The sequence below is a fragment of the Podarcis liolepis genome, assembly GCF_965112155.1.
Source record: "Podarcis liolepis genome assembly, chromosome: 13".
Taxonomy (NCBI): Eukaryota; Metazoa; Chordata; class Lepidosauria; order Squamata; family Lacertidae; genus Podarcis; species Podarcis liolepis.
Genome location: NC_139573.1, coordinates 42098670 through 42119272, shown reverse-complemented (window position 1 = coordinate 42119272; position 20603 = coordinate 42098670). Strand labels below are relative to the sequence as shown.

The following is a 20603-nucleotide window of genomic DNA, read 5'->3' as shown; positions in this document are numbered from 1 at the left end:
TTCAGCCAGGTGATCAGGAGAGGCAATCTAATTGCACAGAAATTGGCAAACCGGTGGGATCTTTAAGGAAGTGGAAAGGTTATGGTGATTTGCTTGCGTCTGTTCAATAGCTTTAGTAGAAGGTAAAGGGACCCCTGGGGACACGGGTGGCGCTGTGGGTTAAACCACAGAGCCTAGGACTTGCCAATCAGAAGGTCGGCAGTTCGAATCCCCGTGACGGGTGAGCTCCCGTTGCTCGGTCCCTGCTCCTGCCAACCTAGCAGTTCGAAAGCACATCAAAGTGCAAGTAGATAAATAGGTACTGCTCCAGCGGGAAGGTAAACGGCGTTTCCGTGTGCTGCCCTGGTTCGCCAGAAGCAGCTTAGTCATGCTGGCCATATAACCTGGAAGCTGTCTGTGGACAAACACTGGCTCCCTCGGCCAACAAAGTGAGATGAGTGCCGCAACCCCAGAGTCGGTCATGACTGGACCTGATGGTCAGGGGTCCCTTTACCTTTACCTTTAAAGGGACCCCTGACAGTTAAGTCCAGTTGCGAATGACTCTGGGAGCCCCTTCTGGTGCAACGGAACACAGACACCAGAGCAGCGCACAAAAACGCCATTTACCTTCCTGCCAGAGTGGTACCTATTAATCTACTTGCACTTTTTGGTGTGCTTTTGAATTGCTAGGTTCGCAGGAGCAGGGACCGAGCAACGGGAGCTCATCCCGTCATGGGGATTCGAACTGCCAACCTTTTGATCAGCAAGCCCAAGGCTCAGTGGTTTAGACCACAGCGCCACCCACGTCCCGATAGCTTTAGGGTTTGCTAAAGCCTGAGCAAGTTGGGAAGTCTCTCTGTGGCTCCCAGGCCAGGGCTTCCACGCTTCCTCAGACACACTGAATTAAGGGCATATCTGTACACTACAATCTGGTTTATTGACTCTGAGATCTACACCACACATTTATACCACTTTTAGAGGCATGCCTGCCCCCTCCCCAAGAACCTTGGGAACTGTGGGTACCACACATAGTTATAATTCTCAGCACCCTTAAACTACAATTCTCAGGATTTTTGGAGGAAGCCATGTGCTTTAAATGGAAGGTGTGGGTAGTTGCCTCTCTTGCCCCAGGAAACCGGGGAAGGCAAGGAAAAAGAGGAGCAGTAGGCATCTAACATGGGGCATGGGTGGCGCTGTGGTCTAATCCACAGAGCCTAGGGCTTGCCAATTGGAAGGTTGGTGGTTCGAATCCCTGCGATGGGGTGAGCTCCCGTTGCTCGGTCCCTGCTCCTGCCCACCTAGCAGTTCAAAAGCACCTCAAAGTGCAGGTAGATCAATAGGTACCACTCCGGCGGGAAGGTAAATTGCATTTCCGTGCGCTGCTCTGGTTTGCCAGAAGCAGCTTAGCCATGCTGGCCACATGACCCGGAAGCTGTACGCCGGCTCCCTCGGCCAATAAAGTGAGATGAGCGCCGCAACCCCAAGAGTCGTCTGCGACTGGACCCAACGGTCAGGGGTCCCTTTACCTTTTAGGCATCTAGCACTCTCACCAAATCAGAGTCTCTAAAATTCTCTGGGAAAAGCCATGAAGAAATGAAACCAATGAAGAATTGTAGAGCATTATAATAGCCTGATTGTTATTGTGCCAGCCAGTAATTTAGGCAATCGTAATCATTCAGAATCTAGTGCCAAGTAGTATGCAAATTTGTTATGACTCAACTCGCTTATTTTCCATTTATGTAAAAAAGTTTAATAAAATAAATAGGTCATGTCAAGTTGTGCGAACATATTAAATACAGGAACACATTATTTACAATATTAAAAAAAACCTTCTGCACGTATACATATTTACACTAATGTAAAATCAAACTGTGTCACTCAAGTTCTCCTTTTCGGTCACAACAATCTTATACACACAACCCAGTGTAACTTAAGGGTACAGTCCCTTGTAGAAGCAAATCCCAGAATGTTCAGTGGGGCTTACAGGAAATAATATATAGGACTGTAGCTTGAGTTAATTAAGATGCAGCTTTGCAGGAAGTCCTACATAACTTTACAGGAAGCATAAAGTAATGGCATGTGGTTGCAAGTTTACACACAATTAGACTGCTTAAGATATGCCATGCCACTGTTCAGTGCAGGAAGATTTACATTTCGAAAAGCAAAACAAAGAACTTCACTGAAGGTGGTGAGCGTCGATAAGTCTGTGTGCCAAAGCAATCCATTTCCCCCACAATTGTTGCATCAAAATATTGTAAGTTGTTTTATATGATTGCTCATCATTCACCTTTGCCATAAATGGCATATTCTAGCATGCGTTTGCCCCCGTATTCCAAAGGGTACTGAGAAGGGGCTGCTGTTACTACATTGGCACAAGTATTTATTCTTTACTCGAGGTGGGAGAAGGATCTAGGTGGGGAACCTGTTTTCCTCCCGATGTTGATGGAATATAACTTGCATCATTCCTGACCTTGGGCCAAGTTGGGTAGAGCTAATGAAGAGCTCCAGAAACATCAGGAGAGCCACAGGATCCGCAGACCTGATCCAGGCTTCAAGGGAGAAGCAGCCAGACAACAGGACTGACAAAACAGACTCATTTTATGACCTCTCTCATGGCAAGCTCTCCAAGGTTTACGGGAACCACCAGACTGCTGATTTAGAATTCACTTCCCAACCTACTTAAATCCAGAACAATCTGTGCTTTGAGGAGAACTTCAGTAGGTGGCCTTCAGTGTTATTTCCACATCTCAGCCGTCTCGATTGTTACACAGCACAGGTTGCGAAAACAGCAGCCCTGGGCTTCTGAACGCTAAAGGGACAGCTCAACGATACTCTAGTTTAGGCACACTGCAGCTGACTGGGATTTAGTGGCATAGCATGCGTTGCCAGAGCCCGGGGCAAAACAAGTATCCTCAGCACCACCCGCCAATAGGCTGGAATGAAGGGGCAATAGTTTGGCAACTTACCCAAGTGGCAACAGTGGTGCCCTGCGAGTGTCAAGCATGGCAGAGGGTGGGACAGGGGATTGGTTAGGAATGCGTCTCTTTCTAAAGCCCGTGCAGAGGGCACCCTAGCGATTGGCCATCGCCCAAATCCACTCTCTAGTCTGCCCACACAAACATTGGGAGATCTTCTGTGTGAGGGGGAGGGCACCCTATTTTTTATTTACGATGACTACTTCATTTTTTCCCCCTTCTGAAATTTTGTGCCCCTAAGAATTTTGTGCCCCTGTTGCCCTGCCCATGCTATGCCACTGCTGGGATTAACAAACCCCAAGACAGCAGCAACAAGCAACTCTTAGGTGAGAGTTTTGCCGTGAGATGTCGGTCTTTAAAAAGGTGCATTTATGAAAGAAAGAAAGAAAGAAAGAAAGAAAGAAAGAAGCAGCAAACTTGGAAACAGCTTGTGCACCTCCACGGCAAGACATCCAGAACAGAAAGCAGACAGCAGTGACATTTCTGGTCTGCCACCTTTTCAGGCAGCAAGCAGGAGCCCTCAAGATGACAACAGGTGGAGGTGTATGAGAAGAGAGGCACACCCTGTGCAGTTTATCCCAGGCTGGGAGTCACAGAGCTCTTTAAGCAACGTGAGACTTATTTCAAAGCCTGCTCTGTTTCCCCTCCTTTCACCTCGAGGGGTGTGTGTGTGTGGAAGTCAGTAACAACACAAAGAAGAAGAAGAAGAAACCCATCTCTTTATGCAGGCATGAACACCTCCCTAAATTCTCCCCCTTGCACACAGACGTCTCTGTAAACTACCTGCCGAGAGTTCTCTGGTGACAGATTAACGCACACACGGTCTTTGGGTCGTCTTCCGGTACGGAACAGGGTGGGGCAGCTCTCCAGCAGCTGTGGAAACGGCAGATGTTGACTCCTGCAAGTGTGGCGGCCTGTTTGACATCCTCTGGCAGCTGCAGAGAGGCCAAGGGCGTGCAAAACCCCTCCTTGCGGCATCTTCCATGTTGGGCAGACAAGGTCTCAGGCTCTCAACGTGCTCCTCTGAGGTTCTGAGTTTGACCTTCTCCGACGTGCCTCCACGGAAGGGCGTGTGCTTCAGCGACAGCCTTTCCAGCTGCATCTCCTAGAAGAGGCAAGAACTGAGTAATAGCTTCGACAGGGAACATCATCGTGCCAAGCTGGGAGCTACCAGAAGTGTTTCCAAAGAGTTTAAAAGCAGGATTTAGAGGGCCATGTGAACATAAGAAGAACCTGTTGAATCATGCCAACGGCACATTTAGTTCAGCACCCTGTTCTCACAGTGTTGGACATCATAATAATAATAATAATAATAATAATAATAATAATAATAATAATAATGTTTATTTAGACCCCGCCCTCCCCAGCCAAGACCGGGCTCAGGGCGGCTAACCCCAAATATAAAAACAATCGATTGAAATACAGCTTAAAAAACAAGATTAAAACACATCATTAAAACATTAAAAGGCAGCCTCTTTTCGGTGGAAACTCAATCAAAAACTTATTTGGGGGATAAAAACGTCAAGTCTTCACCAAGGCTAACTATCCAGACTGGTCCTACACGGGCCAGAAAAAAAGCCAGGGAAGTCCCCAAATAGGAGTTCCAACACAGAAGGAGAAAGAGAAAGAGGAGGAGGGAATCAAATTGGCTCCAAGCCAAAGGCCAGGTGGAACAACTCTGTCTTACAGGCCCTGCAGAAAGAAATCAGATCCCGCAGGGCCCTGGTCTCATGAGACAGAGTGTTCCACCAGGCCGGAGCCAGTGTTGAGAAGGCCCTGGCTCTGGTTGAGGCTAATCTGACTTCCTTAGGGTCTGGGACCTCTAGGGTGTTGCTATTTATGGACCTTAAGGTCCTCCGTGGGGCGTACCGGGGGAGGTGGTCCCGTAGGTACGAGGGTCCTAGGCCATGAAGGAAGCCTGCAAACGACATGAGCACAACCGCACCCTGCCCCAGAAACTGGTATTCAGAGGGGTGCTGCAGTTCAGTGATGGGGCTCGTGCTTTGGGTGCAAAAAGGTCCCAGAATCAATCTCCAGTCAAGAGAGGACTATGTCCAATGCCAGCCAGTGTAAGACAAGAAAAAAAGCACACCAAGAATTCAGGCCAATGTAAGTTTCAGTAGCGTGAGTGGTCCCTACTCACAAGTCAATAGTCAATAATAACAAAAACTAATCCATTCAAAAGTATGTATTCTGACAAGAATTACAAACTCAAATAGAGATTACAAATTCTAACAGAGATTACAAACTCTAACTCATAAAGATCTGTATAACACAATAATTCGTTACAAAGATTTTCAGTAGTGGACCACTCCCACTACTGAAACTCACATTGGCTTGAGCTATATTTAATAACAAGAACTCCAACTTATTTAAAGCCAGTGGAAGACACCTCCTGGATGGATTGCGTAATTAGACAGAGCCTTCATATTGACCTGACAATAACGGCTTTGCATCTGACAGCTTCCTAAAGAATGCCTGCAACCGTAGAGCCCGATTCTGATCTCTTGCAGGGTCCATACTTTCAAGGAAACGCTACCTACTGCATTTAACTCTGGAATGACAGACAGTGGAACTGGAAAATAGTCTGCCTCTATACTCACTTCCCCAAACCAAACAGGGCAACCTCAAACATTTTGCTTGGAAGCGAGTCCCACTGTGTTTACTGTGGGCTATTCCCCAGTAGATGTGAACAGGATGGCAGCCAAAGAGAGGGAACAGGATGGCTCGATATGGAAGCATCATCGGTTCACACCTACAGAGCCAATTAATGCACCACGCACAATTTAGCACTTGCCCAAAGTTTGAAAACAGACAAAATGCTGCCCCTGTGAACATTTTGGAAACACAGAATTTCAGAATTTTCTTGGCATACTATAAGGTGAAGGTAAAAGTACCCCTGACCATTAGGTCCAGTCGTGACCGACTCTGGGGTTGCGGTGCTCATCTCGCTTTATTGGCTGAGGGAGCCGGCGTACAGCTTCCAGGTCATGTGGCCAGCATGACTAAGCCACTTCTGGCAAACCACAGCAGCGCACGGAAAAGCCGTTTACCTTCCTGCCGGAGTGGTACCTATTTATCTACTTGCACTTTGATGTGCTTTTGAACTGCTAGGTTGGCAGGAGCAGGGACTGAGCAACGGGAGCTCACTCCGTTGCGGGGATTTGAACTGCCGACCTTCTGATCGGCAAGTCCTAGGCTCTGTGGTTTAACCCACAGCGCCACCCGTGTCCCTTATACTATACTTCGTTGTAATTCTTATAACAGCCGCCCCGTGAGGTTGGTGGCCAGTATTAATAGGGTATGGGTGGAAATGGGCTAAGATACAGTGCTTTCCTTTAACCCACCTAGTGAACATATAGATGTGGCAAGATGGTGCTTAGTCACTACGCCATAGAAGTTCTGATACAGATGATAGGGATATATAGAAAGCCATTGGCCCATCTGGTTCAGGGGACATACTGGGCAAATGCTCTACTACCAAGCTAAGGACCTTTTCCAAATATGATGTATAGCCAGATTTGCAATATATTTGGGGTGTGGTTCCTCTTCTCTTGAAAGGCACTATTATCCCAAAGCGATGCTATCCCCAGTCAGTTCTACGAAGAGGGATTTGTGACTGTTTCTTGGAGAATTAAAACCTTTGGAGAAGAAAGCATATTGAGAGGCAATGCTTACCTTCAGTTCCCTTTAAACATCATTGCTGGAACTTCCGTTTTCTTGCCGGAGCCTCCTCCTTTCTTCCTTTTCATCGCACACAGAACACTTTTTCCTTACCCTGTGAAGCAACAACATTGGAATCCATCATGAAAACCGAGATCGCCCCCTCCAAAAGTATACAAAACACCCCTTTCGTAAACTCTGGTGATCTGAAATCCAAGCGTAGCATTGCCTATTATATCTGGAGACAAAGCAACTTGCCTCGTGCATGGTCTAATTTTGAGAAGGCCATTAGGAAACAGAGTGTGTACTTTCAGTTTACTGTGCATTAAAATACAGTGGTACCTTGGTTTGCGAACAGTCTGGTTTGCATACGTTTTGGATTACAAACACGTCAAACCCAGAAGTGCGTGTCCCGGTTTGCGAACTTTTTTTGGATTACAAACAATTTTTTTTTTGAGGCCCCATTGGCGAAAGCGTGCCTTGGGTTACAACCTGTTTTGGTTTACGAACGGACCTCCAGAATGGATTATGGCTGTAAACTAAGGTACCACTGTATACAAACCCTTTTAAGGAACTCAGGATAGGGGTGGAGAAGGGACTAACAGAGTCCAAGCATTAATTCCTGCAAAATGTCCTACTGCTTGGGTCAAATCTGCTGCAAGGGGTGGGAAAAGAATGAGAGGGCCCTTCAGAGTAGGTGTACTGAGGTTTGCGCAACTCTCCCCATTGGGATAGGGTAAGGAAGGATTCTTCTAGAAGCCTCCGTCTATATAACATCATGTTCTATATGAGCACCAAGGATCCTCAATCATGGAATCAGCAGAAGGTGGACTGGGCCTCTGAGGTTTCACTTCGTGTCAATGATGAGTTCCTGATCCATTTATCTCAGCTATCCACCATCCAGGCTGACACTTCAAGGCCCCTTCACAAACAGGTGTAGCTCCCGGCAGCCCGGCCAGCTGTTCTCAGTTTACCCTCACGAGGCCCTCGTGAAGGTAAAAAGGGGAGGCAGAGAATCATGTCGGCCATCTTGAGTCCCTTGGAGGAATATGATATATACAGAAGCGAGACTTCAGAAGGCAGTGAATTGGCTTTGCATTTCTGTTCTTAGCTCAAGAACATTCGGCTAGTTTGCAACATCGCTGCCAGCAACAGATACCATGGACAGATCCATTTGTGCATGCTTTGTTTGCCTAGTAAAAAAGCATTGATGGATACCTGCAAATGGTATCATTTGCTGGCCTCTATGGAAACTGGCTATAAACTGTTGATTTATCCTAAATTATTAGCACTGAGCTGTGCATTTTTAGGGATTCGAATGAGCCGGAATGCCCTGCCTTACTATTTGTAGATTAAACTGGGTGAGGCAGCATCTAAGGTGAATTCTTACTATGAACAATATAAAGTGCAGCAGTGTGATTGCCACTAAACCCCCTTTTCCCCATGAGTGGGACATTGCTTTATGCTATCGCATGCAGTAAACCTTTGCAGATGGCACACTTAGCCAGGCATTGGCTGGCATGGTGTGATTGAGGGATATTGCCTGAATCCCATCCGTCCTCCTACCGGGGGCCCCTCAGATTGTGTGGCACAGGAGTGTGGGCCGCTCCTCATGATATCACAAGGGTCCATGGTTTACAAATGCAACACTAGCTCATGACACCATCCCACATTGAACCCATTATCCGCCCCCAACTATTTGGTGACCACCATGTACCCATCCAAAAGTAGAGACATCACCTTGCCAACAAAGGTCCGTATAGTAAAAGCTATGATTTTCCCAGTAGTGATGTATGGAAGTGAGAGCTGGACCATAAAGAAGGCTGATCGCCAAAGAATTGATGCTTTTGAATTATGGTGCTGGAGGAGACTCTTGAGAGTCCCATGGACTGCAAGAAGACCAAACCTATCCATTCTGAAGGAAATCAGCCCTGAGTGCTCACTGGAAGGACAGATCCTGAAGCTGAGGCTCCAGTACTTTGGCCACCTCATGAGAAGAGAAGACTCCCTGGAAAAGACCCTGATGTTGGGAAAGATGGAGGGCACAAGGAGAAGGGGACGACAGAGGAAGAGATGGTTGGACAGTGTTCTCGAAGCTACCAGCATGAGTTTGACCAAATTGCGGGAGGCAGTGGAAGACAGAAGTGCCTGGCGTGCTCTGGTCCATGGGGTCACGAAGAGTCGGACATGACTAAACGACTAAACAGCAACAACAATGTACCCATCATTTGTTTAAATTAAGCTTGTTCCAGAGCTTTACATCTTAAAGGTTAGGAGGGCGTAACCTTTGACCAGTTCCTGGAGACCTGAAGGACACCATCTACAGACTGCTTTTCAATTGAAAAGTTTCTGAAATGTTGAACTTACAAGAGCGTTCACCAGATTGTTTGCTTAGATCATTGATTCAGATTATATTCATATGGGATACTTTAGGACAAACTTGTAGTGAAAACCAACACTCTATTCCTATAACACACTCAAAAAAGGACTACAGGAGAATGTGGACGTAGGTGAAATATTGTGTGTGCTTCTGCCACCAATTTACTAGGTTTCTTCAACAAACCGGAGGACCGAAATTGTACTACTTACAGCAATGTTACAACGATCACAATGGCAGCAAAGGTGAGCAAACCAGCCGTCGACGCAAGTATTGTGGATGTGAAACTTTCGTTGCCATCGGTACTGTGTGTCTTCAAAAACTGCTCGACGCAACGTTCGCCAAAGTAATCCGAGTGGCACCTGAAAATTGACCACACACAAAATTTAGCCACACAGTTTTTTGAGCGCTCGCTTCAGAGTTTATACCAAGGTAAGCCATTCGGATAAGACCTCCTGCAGCTCCTCAGCACCACACTGTAAGATGCTGGAGCCCGAGAACCAGGATCTCACCATGTAATGTTGTCAGATCCAACAGCGCCAGTGAGGAGTTTGCCAGCTGTAGGCTAAGCTGCAATTAGTTTGGCTGGGACGTTCCAGGAAAAGCGTACTTCATTCTTTCTTTTAACACATGAGCAAATTACGAGTTCAGCGGCCCATTGTGCAGCTTACGAATGCCACAATCGTTTAAAACATACATGGCAAAGAGGACTTGCTGGTGACACAGTGAATTACCATATTTTTTGCTTTATAAGACACACTTTTTTCTTTTCAAAAATTAAGGGGAAATGTGTATGCATCTCATGGAGTGAATGCAGGTTCCTTGGCTTCAGTGATAGCAATGCGAAGCCTCCGAAGCGCAGAGGAAGAGGTCCCCCCGTGCTCCGGAGGCTTCGCGTTGCTTTCGCTGAAGCCACCTGAAGCCCCCGGAGCACAGCAGGAGTTCCCGCTGCGCTCCGAAGGCTTGCGGATAGCCGCCTGAAGCCTGGAGAGCGAGAGGGTTCAGTGCACACCGATCCCTCTTGCTCTCCAGGCTTCGCTTCGCTGGAGAGGCGCTGCACAGTTTTCCCTCTCTGCGCAGCGCCCCTTCAGCGAAGCGGGAGAAGAAATGGAAGGGGCTCCGTTTCTCCTGCCGCTTCGCTGAAGGGGCGCTGAGCAGAGAGGGGGAGATTTTTTTCCCCTGTTCTCCCCTTCCTATGGTCCAGTGCATCCTACAGAGCGAAAAATATGGTAATCAGAAGTGCTAACAAGACAGTGAGCAAAGCCCACCAAAGTTTGGGTACCTTTGTCCCTGGGAACCCCCTCCTGCCATTGGGCAGCTTGCATAACTCATTATTGTTCTAGATGTTCTGGAATTTTCCCAAGGACACACCCCTCACCAGCCTGACTTTGCACCCCGGATGTATTTGCTTCGGCTAGTTATGTGCTCTCAAATTCCAGCAATACCTTTCACCTGCCTGAATGGAAGATACGAGAGGCGGCTGTTACCGTATGCAGAAACTAGACTTCTGTACAATTTTTGCCCCATCCATTTTGGCCATTGGTCCTGCCTCCCCCCCCCAACCTTTGGCCCTCAAAAGGTTGCTCAGAAAGGAACCCATCCGTTCCTATTCTTCTTTAGAATGCATGTATAAAAACCACAGTTATTCTAACAATGGCATTGGGCTCGTTCCAATCAATGCAGACCAGGCAGCAGCACCCATTACCAGGTTTCTGTGACACCTTTGTCCAGGAAGTTAAGGTCGGATTAAGACCTTTAGAAGCCCCAAGCACTTTAAAGGTTTCGGTGCCCAGATATATATCCAATTCAAAATATAAACAATGATAAACCGTGAAATACCATTTCATTTTTGGAAATGAAACAAAACCTGCAGTAAGATGGGAAATAATGTTTTTGTTTTTTTTTTGTATAAAGGTAAAGGGACCCCTGACCATTAGGTCCAGTCATGGCCGACTCTGGGGTTGTGGCACTTATCTCGCTTTATTGGCCAAGGGAGCCGGCGTACAGCTTCCGGGTCATGTGGCCAGCATGACTAAGCCGCTTCTGGCAAACCAGAGCAGCGCACGGAAATGCTGTTTACCTTCCTGCTGGAGCGGTACCTATTTATCTACTTGCACCTTGACGTGCTTTCGAACTGCTAGGTTGGATGGAGCAGGGACCGAGCAACGGGAGCTCACCCCGTCGTGGGGATTCGAACCGCTGACCTTCTGATCAGCAAGTTCTAGGCTCTGTGGTTTAACCCACAGCGCCACCCACATCACTATTTTCTCCTGCTTTTTTCTAATTGCAAAGCCTTTGATCGGATCCTCAAAACTCATCTTAACGCAACACATCTCCTTCTATGCTTAGCAGAGATAAGGCGTCCAGCCAGCCTTGTGGCATGGTTTTCTGTTGGGAATTTTAATATACTTCAGCTGAGAAAACAAATGCTCAGCTGAGAAATTTGTGACCATTAATGTTAAAAAAAAAACAGCAATGGGAAATTTCTGTAGTGACCCCTCTTCCCTTGATGGGCTTATTTTGCTTCATGGTTAATCCAGCCTAGCAGGTTGACTGTGGGTTGATAAGAGCTTTGTTCTCAAACTTTCTCAATAATTCTCCCACCCACTTTTTTTTTTAAAAAAAAAACGGTAAACTATTTATCAACAGATCTGTGTTTTCTATGTTTTGCTGCCCATTTAATAGCCCTGCGCTCAGGGCTGTGGCTTTAAACGCCTTCTGTTTTTGTTTTTATCCTGTATTTTATTCTGCGAACTGCCCTGAGGTCTTATGATGGTGGGCAGTATATAAATCAATCAATCAATCAATCAATCAATCAATCAATTCTGTGCAAAAGTCCAGGATTCAGAAGGATAGCCCTCCAAGGCAGTAGGTCAACTTACTTGCATGTGGCTTTTCGAAGGTGTTCATAATATTTGCAGTCCCCATGTACACAGAAGTTTTTAAACTCTGCTTCACACGGAGTTTTCTTCTTGTTTTTCTTCCCCTTGTTGTTTCCCTTTCTTTTTGGCTTCTTTTTCCCGCTCTCTGATTTTGCTGTCTTTTTAAGTTCAAATGGAACTGGAAAGGGGAAAGGGGGAAAAAAAGTGTTTATTTGCATTGAGGAGTTATCTGCCCTTGCTTCCATGAGCTCAGGGTGGTATTTTAACTGCAGATTAGATCATACTGAGAGGGAAATGGGGGAAGAGGGAGGGAGATGTAGCCAAGGACAGTAGCATTTCAATCTCAGTTTCCCATTCAAACTAGTACACCACTTTGGCTGCAAGTCCAAAGATCAACAAAGGGCTTTCATGCTAGAGACCTGCCTAGAATACACACGATTCTAACAAGATAGCAATTGGGCATCCTGCTATAAATTGAAGATGGCCCTGAAAATATTCTTGTGTGGAAGAGGTTTTAGGTGCATTTTTTTAAAAACAGCAGCACCAACAATAACAACAACAACAACAGAGGATGAACAAAAGATGCTTATGTCTTTAGAGAAGACAACTTTGTGCCAGCAGAAACTCAAGGAACAGAGTCTAGGAAACCGTGATATATTTATTTTTATACACTAAGGCCAAGGTGCCTGATCCAGATATTTAACTCTTGGTTTTCAGGAAGTGCTTCCCTTTCTATTTTTAGACCTAGTACATACCTCACACTCCAGAAGTAACATATGACCAGGAAAGAAGCTGACACAGATGGGAAACAATTTTTGCCTCTGCTTTTTATGTTGATGTGACACACATTTTAGAAAGTCAATGTGCAAAAGCCCTTTTAATATAGCTTCGAGTTTGATTCCCAAATGCAATAAAGTCCCAGCTAGTAATAACTGTTGTTGACTAATTTTATCATAAACATTACTGCTCAGCATGAAGGGCAAATTAAGTAGTGCCGACTAATTATGCTTAGCAAGTCTAATGAAGTGTGGTAATATGGTTAACCCCAAAGATATTTGCATTTCAGAGGGGTTCAAAGGACTGAGCAGACAGCCAAGGAGGAATTGTTAAAGAGGATTTCACAGCCATCTCCCAGTTTAAAAATGCATGCTTGTGGGATTCTGCTGCGGTGTGCTAATGAACATGTGCCATTAATGGACGGAAAGACATTCTTAAATCGTTCCCACCCAACCCTCCGATACATGCCTGTGCAAAAGCATCAGTTAACACACAACTGAATTTCAGGATCACCTCCTGAATTTTCCATTTTGCTGGTACAGTGGTACCTCAGGTTAAGAACTTAATTCGTTCTGGAGGTCCGTTCTTAACCTGAAACTGTTCTTAACCTGAGGTACCACTTTAGCTAATGGGGCCTCCCGCTGCCGTCGCACAATTTCTGTTCTCATCCCGAAGCAAAGTTCTTAACCCGAGGTACTATTTCTGGGTTAGCAGAGTCTGTAACCTGAAGTGTCTGTAACCCGAGGTGCCACTGTACTAAGAACACAAAACATAACTAGACGGACTTTTTTGTTTTTTTTAGGTCATGATCGGCAAGACTTGCTAGACTTCATATTGTAGGTGTGTTTATTGCATTTTAATCATGCTGTTCCTCCAAGAAACTTAAGCAATGCGCATAGCTCTCCCCTCCCCCCCTCAACAGCAACTCTGAAGTACGTTGGGTCAGTCATTTTCTCTCAGCCTAAGGTAAAAAAAACCACACCACCTAGGTGTACCTCTAAAAACCTACAATACGAATGACAAACTTGTTTAGAAGACATCATACAGAGACACTCATCAGAGAAACAGGACTGAGTACAACTCCCTGTCAGGCACACAAACTGACACCGTAGCATCCTTTCGGCACACATTGCTCAGCACATGACGGCTACATTGCAATTAGCATTACGAATGACACTTTGAGCCATGGCAGGTGGCTGTCAAAAGACTTCTGCCAGCTAGGCTCCATGATCACCAAACCTTGTATGTTCTACCTTGGTGGTTCTTCACCCCCAACCTGGATTACCGTATTTTTTGCTCTATAAGACTCACTTTCCCCCTCCTAAAAAGTAAGGGGAAATGTGTGTGCGTCTTATGGAGCGAATGCAGGCTGCGCAGCTATCCCAGAAGCCGGAACAGCAAGAGGGATTGCTGCTTTCACTGCACAGCGATCCCTCTTGCTGTTCTGGCTTCTGAGATTCAGAATATTTTTTTTCTTGTTTTCCTCCTCCAAAAACTAGATGCGTCTTGTGGTCTGGTGCGTCTTATAGAGCGAAAAATACGGATACTTGAAAATTGCTGAGAGTGTTGATGGCCCACTTTATGGTTTCCTTTGGAGACTATGGAAATTTGTAGTCTGTATCCTCCTCAAGCTGCTATTCATGGACGCATTCCAGAGTAAGAACTTAGTTTGTTGACTGTACCTTTCAGGGGTGCCAACTTCAATAAGATATTTTTTGTGGGGGGAGGTAAGCCCCACCCCACATATTCGATCATGTGATGCTGTGCATGCACACCATTCGGGCTTGGCCCCCTCAAATATTTTTGAGGGATGTCCGAAGTGACCTCAGCCCTGAGGACTGGCTCCTATGGTACCTTTATTCTGAAGAAGAAGAAGAAGAAGAAGAAGAAGAAGAAGAAGAAGAAGAAGGGGAGTTTGGATTTGATATCCCGCCTTTCACTCCCTTTAAGGAGTCTCAAAGCAGCTAACATTCTCCTTTCCCTTCCTCCCCCACAACAAACACTCTGTGAGGTGAGTGGGGCTGAGAGACTTCAAAGAAGTGTGACTGGCCCAAGGTCACCCAGCAGCTGCATGTGGAGGAGCAGAGATGCGAACCTGGTTCACCAGATTACGAGTCCACCGCTCTTAACTACTACACCACACTGGCTCCAGTGGGCTTTCAGGTTGGTCAACAAACTAAGCTAGATGGGCCAATGGACTGATTCAGTACTAGGCAGCTTCAGATGTTCCTACGATGGCTTGCAAAATTCTCAACAGCCCTCCAAGTGTCTCTTGCTTAAATAGTTTTATCCTGCTCCTTGACTCCACAATGGAGCCAGCAATTCCCAGGATTCTTTGGAGGCAGCCAAGGCTTGTGCAACCATTATAAGTTTGCAGCGTAGCTATGCTCCTTTATTTTCTGGAACCAACAACAGTCCATTTCTAAAAAGTGCCAACAGAGTTACCTCAAGAGTCTTAGAAATGGCATGAGCGTTAGGAAGGCAAAATATTGCTCCTAAACCAACATTTCCTTAAAACTCAAATGCAACAACGCTGTCAGCTCTCAGGGTTCAAGGCTCAATTGTGAGCCAAAGAATGAGACTGCTTCTGAACCAAAGGCTGAAGGGCTTAATTCAGGCAGTTTTGGGACTACAACTCCCATCATCCCTAGCTAACAGGACCAGTGGTCAGGGATGATGGGAATTGTAGTCCTAAAACATCTGGAGGGCCCGAGTTTGGGGATGGCTGGTTTAAATGCATTGGCTCAGCAGTAGAATGTGAACACATTGGGGGCAGTGTACTGCAGAAAAATTCACTCTTGGTGAATTCCAGTTCAAACATCTGCACTTCCCAGAATAATGTACAGATGGGAATTTTGTTATCTACTATCTGCTGAAGTTCTTGAGTGTTACAGCCCAGATCTTGGCTCAAAAAAGAATAAAAATACAATTGAAGAGTATGTACTTGGCTAGGAAATGTGTTTTGAAATGTATATTTAAATACAAATTTCAGAGATTATTATTTAAATGGACTTATGGCCAAGCAGATGCAAAAGGAGTATGAACCAGAAGCAGCCCAGATCACCTACCATATAGCAGCAGAAATAGCTTATGCTTTGAGTTTGCCAGAAATTTAAAGCTCTATTTACAAACAACACATTCTGCTGCCATCCCAAAACTTAATTGCAACTATGCACTGGGAAAGCTTATCAGATTTATGCCCAGGTTTCACTAATTAAATAATATTCCAAATAACTCTCACCCACAGCGGTTGCAGGAGAACTGCAACCCAAGATACCATCACATTGTTCAGATTTTGAAAACCTCAAATTTAAAAGGTTTAGTAATATTAAAGGAAGGAAATCCTACTGGGCTGTGGTAGTGCAGGGCAAGTTTCTACTTAGCCTCATATTCACTTGGTGTGACTTATGGGAAAATATGTCTAAGGCCCATTGTTGCTACGTTATAGGGTAATTAACTTACAGCAGTTTAAATTAATGCTAACTGGTGAGTGAAAAGCGAATTATTGAGTTTGACAGTGCTTTTTCTGGGGGGATGCAGGGGTACGGATACCCCTAAACGTTTTGTGAATCTTTGTACTTTTGTCCATTTACTGTCTTTATTTCCCCCAATTTGAACTATAAAATGGGGATTTTCTTGAGTCAAAATAAGAGTACCCCTAAACACTTTTTTTTTTTAAGCATTGGAATTTGAGTATTATATTATTCTGTGGAGACGATGAAAACTTGAATTTGAAGGAGGGAGAAACTAAAATCCATTCATTTCTTCCTGTCCTGAAAATTTGGGTTAATAATAATAATATTTCTCTCTTTTCTTTTACACAATAGGATACCTGACAAAATGTAGGAACCCCTTGCAATTAAGGTAAAGGACCCCTGGATGGTTAGGTCCAGTCAAAGGCAACTATGGGATTGCAGCGCTCATCTCGCTTTCAGGCCAAAGGAGCCGGTGTTTGTCCACAGACAGTTTTCCAGGTCATGTGGCCTGCAGGACTAAACCTATTTTGGCTCAACAGGACACCGTGACGGAAACCAGAGCACATGGAAATGCCGTTTATCTTCCCGCTGGAGCAGTACCTATTTATCTACTTGCACTTTGATGTGCTTTTGAACTGCTAGGTTGGTGGGAGCTGGGACCGAGCAATGTGGGGATTCGAACCGCCGACTTTCCGATCGGCAAGCCCAAGAGACTCAGTGGTTTAGACCACAGCGCCACCTGCGTCCCTAGGACCTCTCCTAACATCTCGCTAATATATAGTTGAGCCCAGCTGCAAGTGCTTGGATCATAGGAAGTAGAAGCAACAAAAATGCAGAGCATTTGTGGGATCCTAAAGCTTGCATGCAGGGACGTGGGTGGTGCTGTGGGTTAAACCACAGAGCCTGGGACTTGCTGATCAGAAGGACGGCGGTTCGAATCCCCGCGACAGGGTGAGCTCCCGTTGCTCGGTCCCTGCTCCTGCCAACCTAGCAGTTCGAAAGCACATCAAAGTGCAAGTAGATAAATAGGTACCACTCCGGTGGGAAGGTAAACGGTGTTTCCGTGCGCTGCTCTGGTTCGCCAGAAGCGGCTTAGTCATGCTGGCCACATGACCTGGAAGCTGTACGCCAGCTCCCTCGGCCAATAAAGTGAGATGAGCGCCGCAACCCCAGAGTCAGCCACGACTGGACCTAATGGTCAGGGGTCCCTTTACCCTTTAAAGCTTGCATGCTGTTGTAATCAAAGTTGGCCAACTAAAAACTCTCTCCTATATTTCCTTGCAGAAGACACACGCCAGCAGCTTTTTTCCACAAAACCCACCACATCCCAGCAGCAGGCTCATCTCCACATGGCCCACAGCCAAGGACGAAAGAGCTCTCCACAGGCAAAAGCTCAACTTTGACATACCTGTAGCTGAATCACCTACAAGGAATTGAGGTGCCATCGCCACCTCTTCCTCTTCAGTCTCTTCGTAGTCAACTCCCGAGGAAAACACCCCAGTTGCAGGTGTATTAAGCGTCCTCAGGACGGGCATGTTTTGCTCTTGTTCCGTCACATTTAGCCCTGATCCAGCGGCATGCTGGCACACTGCAAGAGAGAAATGAGACAAATCAGGATGCCATTCTTACTAGTCAGCCAAAACCAGCAGAGAGGTGTTTACCTGAAAGTTACATTAGGCAGCTATTACTTATGTAGTCTTATGCAGCAGTGAGTCACCCGAGAAGCAGCTCTCGGCTTTTCTAATGAGCGAATGCATTTATACTTCCCCGGTATTTTAAAAATGCCTCCCAAGTTTTGGGTTGCTTTGCTGTTTGACAAAATCAGTGCGCCGCTTAAGAGAAACAGATTCTCCACTATAGGCACAAGTCCATAGCTACAACAGTCAGCACTCTAAACTTGGAGGGAAACCCCACTCCTATTAAAAGGACTTACTCGATTCAAAACGACTTACTTCTGAGAATATCTGGTTCGGGGGATGGAGCACAAACAGGATTGCGGATGCATCTAACCCATAGATTTCTCCCATCATTCTAAGGATGGCACATTGGGTGTTAATGTCCAAGAATCATGGAGTTGGAAGGGATCCCGAGTAGTCCCATCCGCTGCAATGCAGGAATTTGCAGGTGTCCCATATAGGGAATCAAACCTGCAACCTCAGCCCTATCAGTACCATGCTCTAAGCAGCTGAGCTATCCAGTGCGTCCTGAGATGAAGGTTTTCGGGGATCCGGCGACCAAGACAAACAAGCCGCCATTGCGCAGAGCAGTGACAGTTGCTGACATTAGCCACATCTTAGACTAACACAGTGGGTTTGGACCAAAACGCCTGCGCAGGCAATTACTATAGGAGGAACTCCCAATCAGCCTAATCCCATATTACCTACTCATTATCCTTTTCAGTGATAACCAACACGGGACCCTCCAGATTTTGCTGGACTGCAACCCCATCGTTCCTGACCCCGTCATTGGGGTTGATGGAAGCTGCAGTCCACAACATCTGGAGTATACAAAGTTGGCTGCCCCTTGCTTCCAGGTCAGACAGAAATTACAGTTGAGAGGGAATGCGCCTTTCTAGAAGGGGGGTAACTGTGCATTGTGGCTGCAAGCCTATAAGCACTTTCCTCATAGGAAGCCCAGCCGAACATAGTGGGACTTACTCAGTTGTAAGTAAAGACCATAAGCCACATAATTCTTTAACCCCTTTGTTATTCGAACCACCCCCCATCTACAATACAGAAACAGGAATACTGGTCTATCTTGCAGAGTTGTTGATATAAGAGGTGCTATATGAATTCTAAGCTCAAGGTGCAATGGTTAGCCCCTGACTTGGATTGGAAAGAGCTGGGTTCAAATTCCCCACTCCGAGCTTCTTCAGACAACCGGTTCAATTCAGCATTCATCCTGATCTGCTTGCACAAAGTTCACACAGGGGTTACGACTATGCCCAGTCTTTTCGGAGCATTCATTCCAAATTGTTTATGGGGTGCTTATATGACAATAAGCGTTCACCCAGATTCACTTGCGGGGAGATACACGTCTTTCCATTAATTGTTCGTTCATTCCACACTTTCCTAAAAGATTCCCCATCACTTTCCTAAAAGTGTTTTTACAAAGTGAATTGTAGCACTAGGGCAACAGAGCACCTTAATCCACCTGAATTACAGAAACCTAAATTTCTGGCATGTGTTCCAGTTTCTGCCGACAAAACAGTGGCAGTCTGGAGGCAGCTTCTGCCAAGAAGGTCAGTAGACTGGGTGACCTTTGGACAAACTGTCCCACCTGTGGGTGAGATGGGCAACCTGCGGTCTTCCAGACATTGTCAGGCCCCAACCCCTGCCATCCCTGACCACCAAACCACCCTGGTTGGGCCTGATGGGAGCTGGCGTCCAACAGCATTTGGAGACCAACAGGTGAGCTCATCCTAGTCATCCTCCGAATGGTGCAGCAATAAAACTGCCATCACATTTGCAAAGCTAAGCAGGGTCTGGTCTGGTTTCAAATTGGATGGGGACCTTGTGTGTTGAGAGGTTGGACTTAGATGACCCTGGGTGGTACCTTCTTCCAGCATTACCTTTCTATGATCTATGAAGGACACAGAAATGCAGGAGAGATGCATGGAGGGAACAGCAGTTTAAAAATAAAATTAAAAATAAAGGAAGCTTTAATTAAGATGTCACAAAAACAGGGAAGAACAAGTATCTAGTAGGGTTAGCGAGGCCAGATCAAAAGTGTAGGGCGTGGGAAAAGGAGAGGAACCCCCCCCCCCAGCCTTTCAGGTGCCTCCTGTTTCAAAACAATGGTGCTGTTCCCGTCCAACCCCCTGGAATCAGGAAGCCGTCGGGTATTGGAGCCAAGCCGTGAGAAGCGAGAGAAAATGTAGCAAGTTCCCATCGCTGTACCAGAAACGCCTCTCTCTGTGCGTCTCTCTCCAAAGCGCACTGTCTTGGGTCTGTCACCCGATGTTAACCCCGACACCCCCCAGCCCAGGGTCTCATTGCCCGCCCACCGACCTGCCCCTCTTCCCGCCCCACCGCTCACCTAAGCTCCAGAGCAGCAGCCGGAGGAGGGCGAGCGTGGCGCGCATGGAGGGCACGGGCGCGTCGTCGGGGGGCGGACGGCTAGGCAGGCGCGCAAATGCGGCTCCGGCTCAGAGGGACTCGACGGGCGCCTGGCGAGCTGCGAGCGCCGTACGGCAACCCTGCTCCATCCCTGCCGAGAGATATATATGCGGTGGAGGCAGGCAGGCAGGCCGGTCGGACGCAGCTCGACGTCAGGCGGGTGGGGAAAAGGTACAAGAGCGCCTCCGGAGACGCCACCCAGGTGCGCGCGGCGCAAAGAGCGAGCAGGGCGCGGAGGCGGAGCGGGCGCGGAGAGGCGGCGAGGCGGGCCAAGAGGTGATTCAGCCGCGGCTCACGAGCTGCTACCGGCTTCCCCACGAGCCCGGAGAGAGGGAGCTCCGGCCGGATCCCCGGGG

The 20603-nt window shown here is 46.7% G+C and overlaps 1 protein-coding gene across 1 annotated transcript; it reads right to left on the bottom strand.

The window, feature by feature from the left end:
* Window positions 1–1713: 1713 nt before the first annotated feature.
* LOC310690769 (uncharacterized protein) lies at window positions 1714–20457 on the bottom strand. Its single transcript, XM_083470316.1, has 6 exons — window positions 20168–20457; window positions 17538–17717; window positions 11877–12054; window positions 9207–9356; window positions 6633–6732; window positions 1714–4059 (listed from the first exon to the last, which is right to left on the bottom strand). The coding sequence occupies exons 1-5, from the start codon at window positions 20211–20213 to the stop codon at window positions 6645–6647; spliced, it is 642 nt and encodes a 213-aa protein (XP_083326442.1). The 5' UTR covers window positions 20214–20457; the 3' UTR covers window positions 1714–4059; window positions 6633–6644.
* Window positions 20458–20603: the final 146 nt, after the last annotated feature.

Bases quoted from the DNA above. Each gene is read 5' to 3' on its own strand.
- LOC310690769 (XM_083470316.1), bottom strand. From the start codon at position 20,213: ATGCGCGCCACGCTCGCCCTCCTCCGGCTGCTGCTCTGGAGCTTAG. The intron at 9,357-11,876 runs GTAAGTTGACCT...GTCAATTTTCAG, and splicing joins CTTCGAAAAGCCACATGCAA to GTGCCACTCGGATTACTTTG. The intron at 6,733-9,206 runs GTAAGTAGTACA...GTTGCTTCACAG, and splicing joins GTGATCGTTGTAACATTGCT to GGTAAGGAAAAAGTGTTCTG.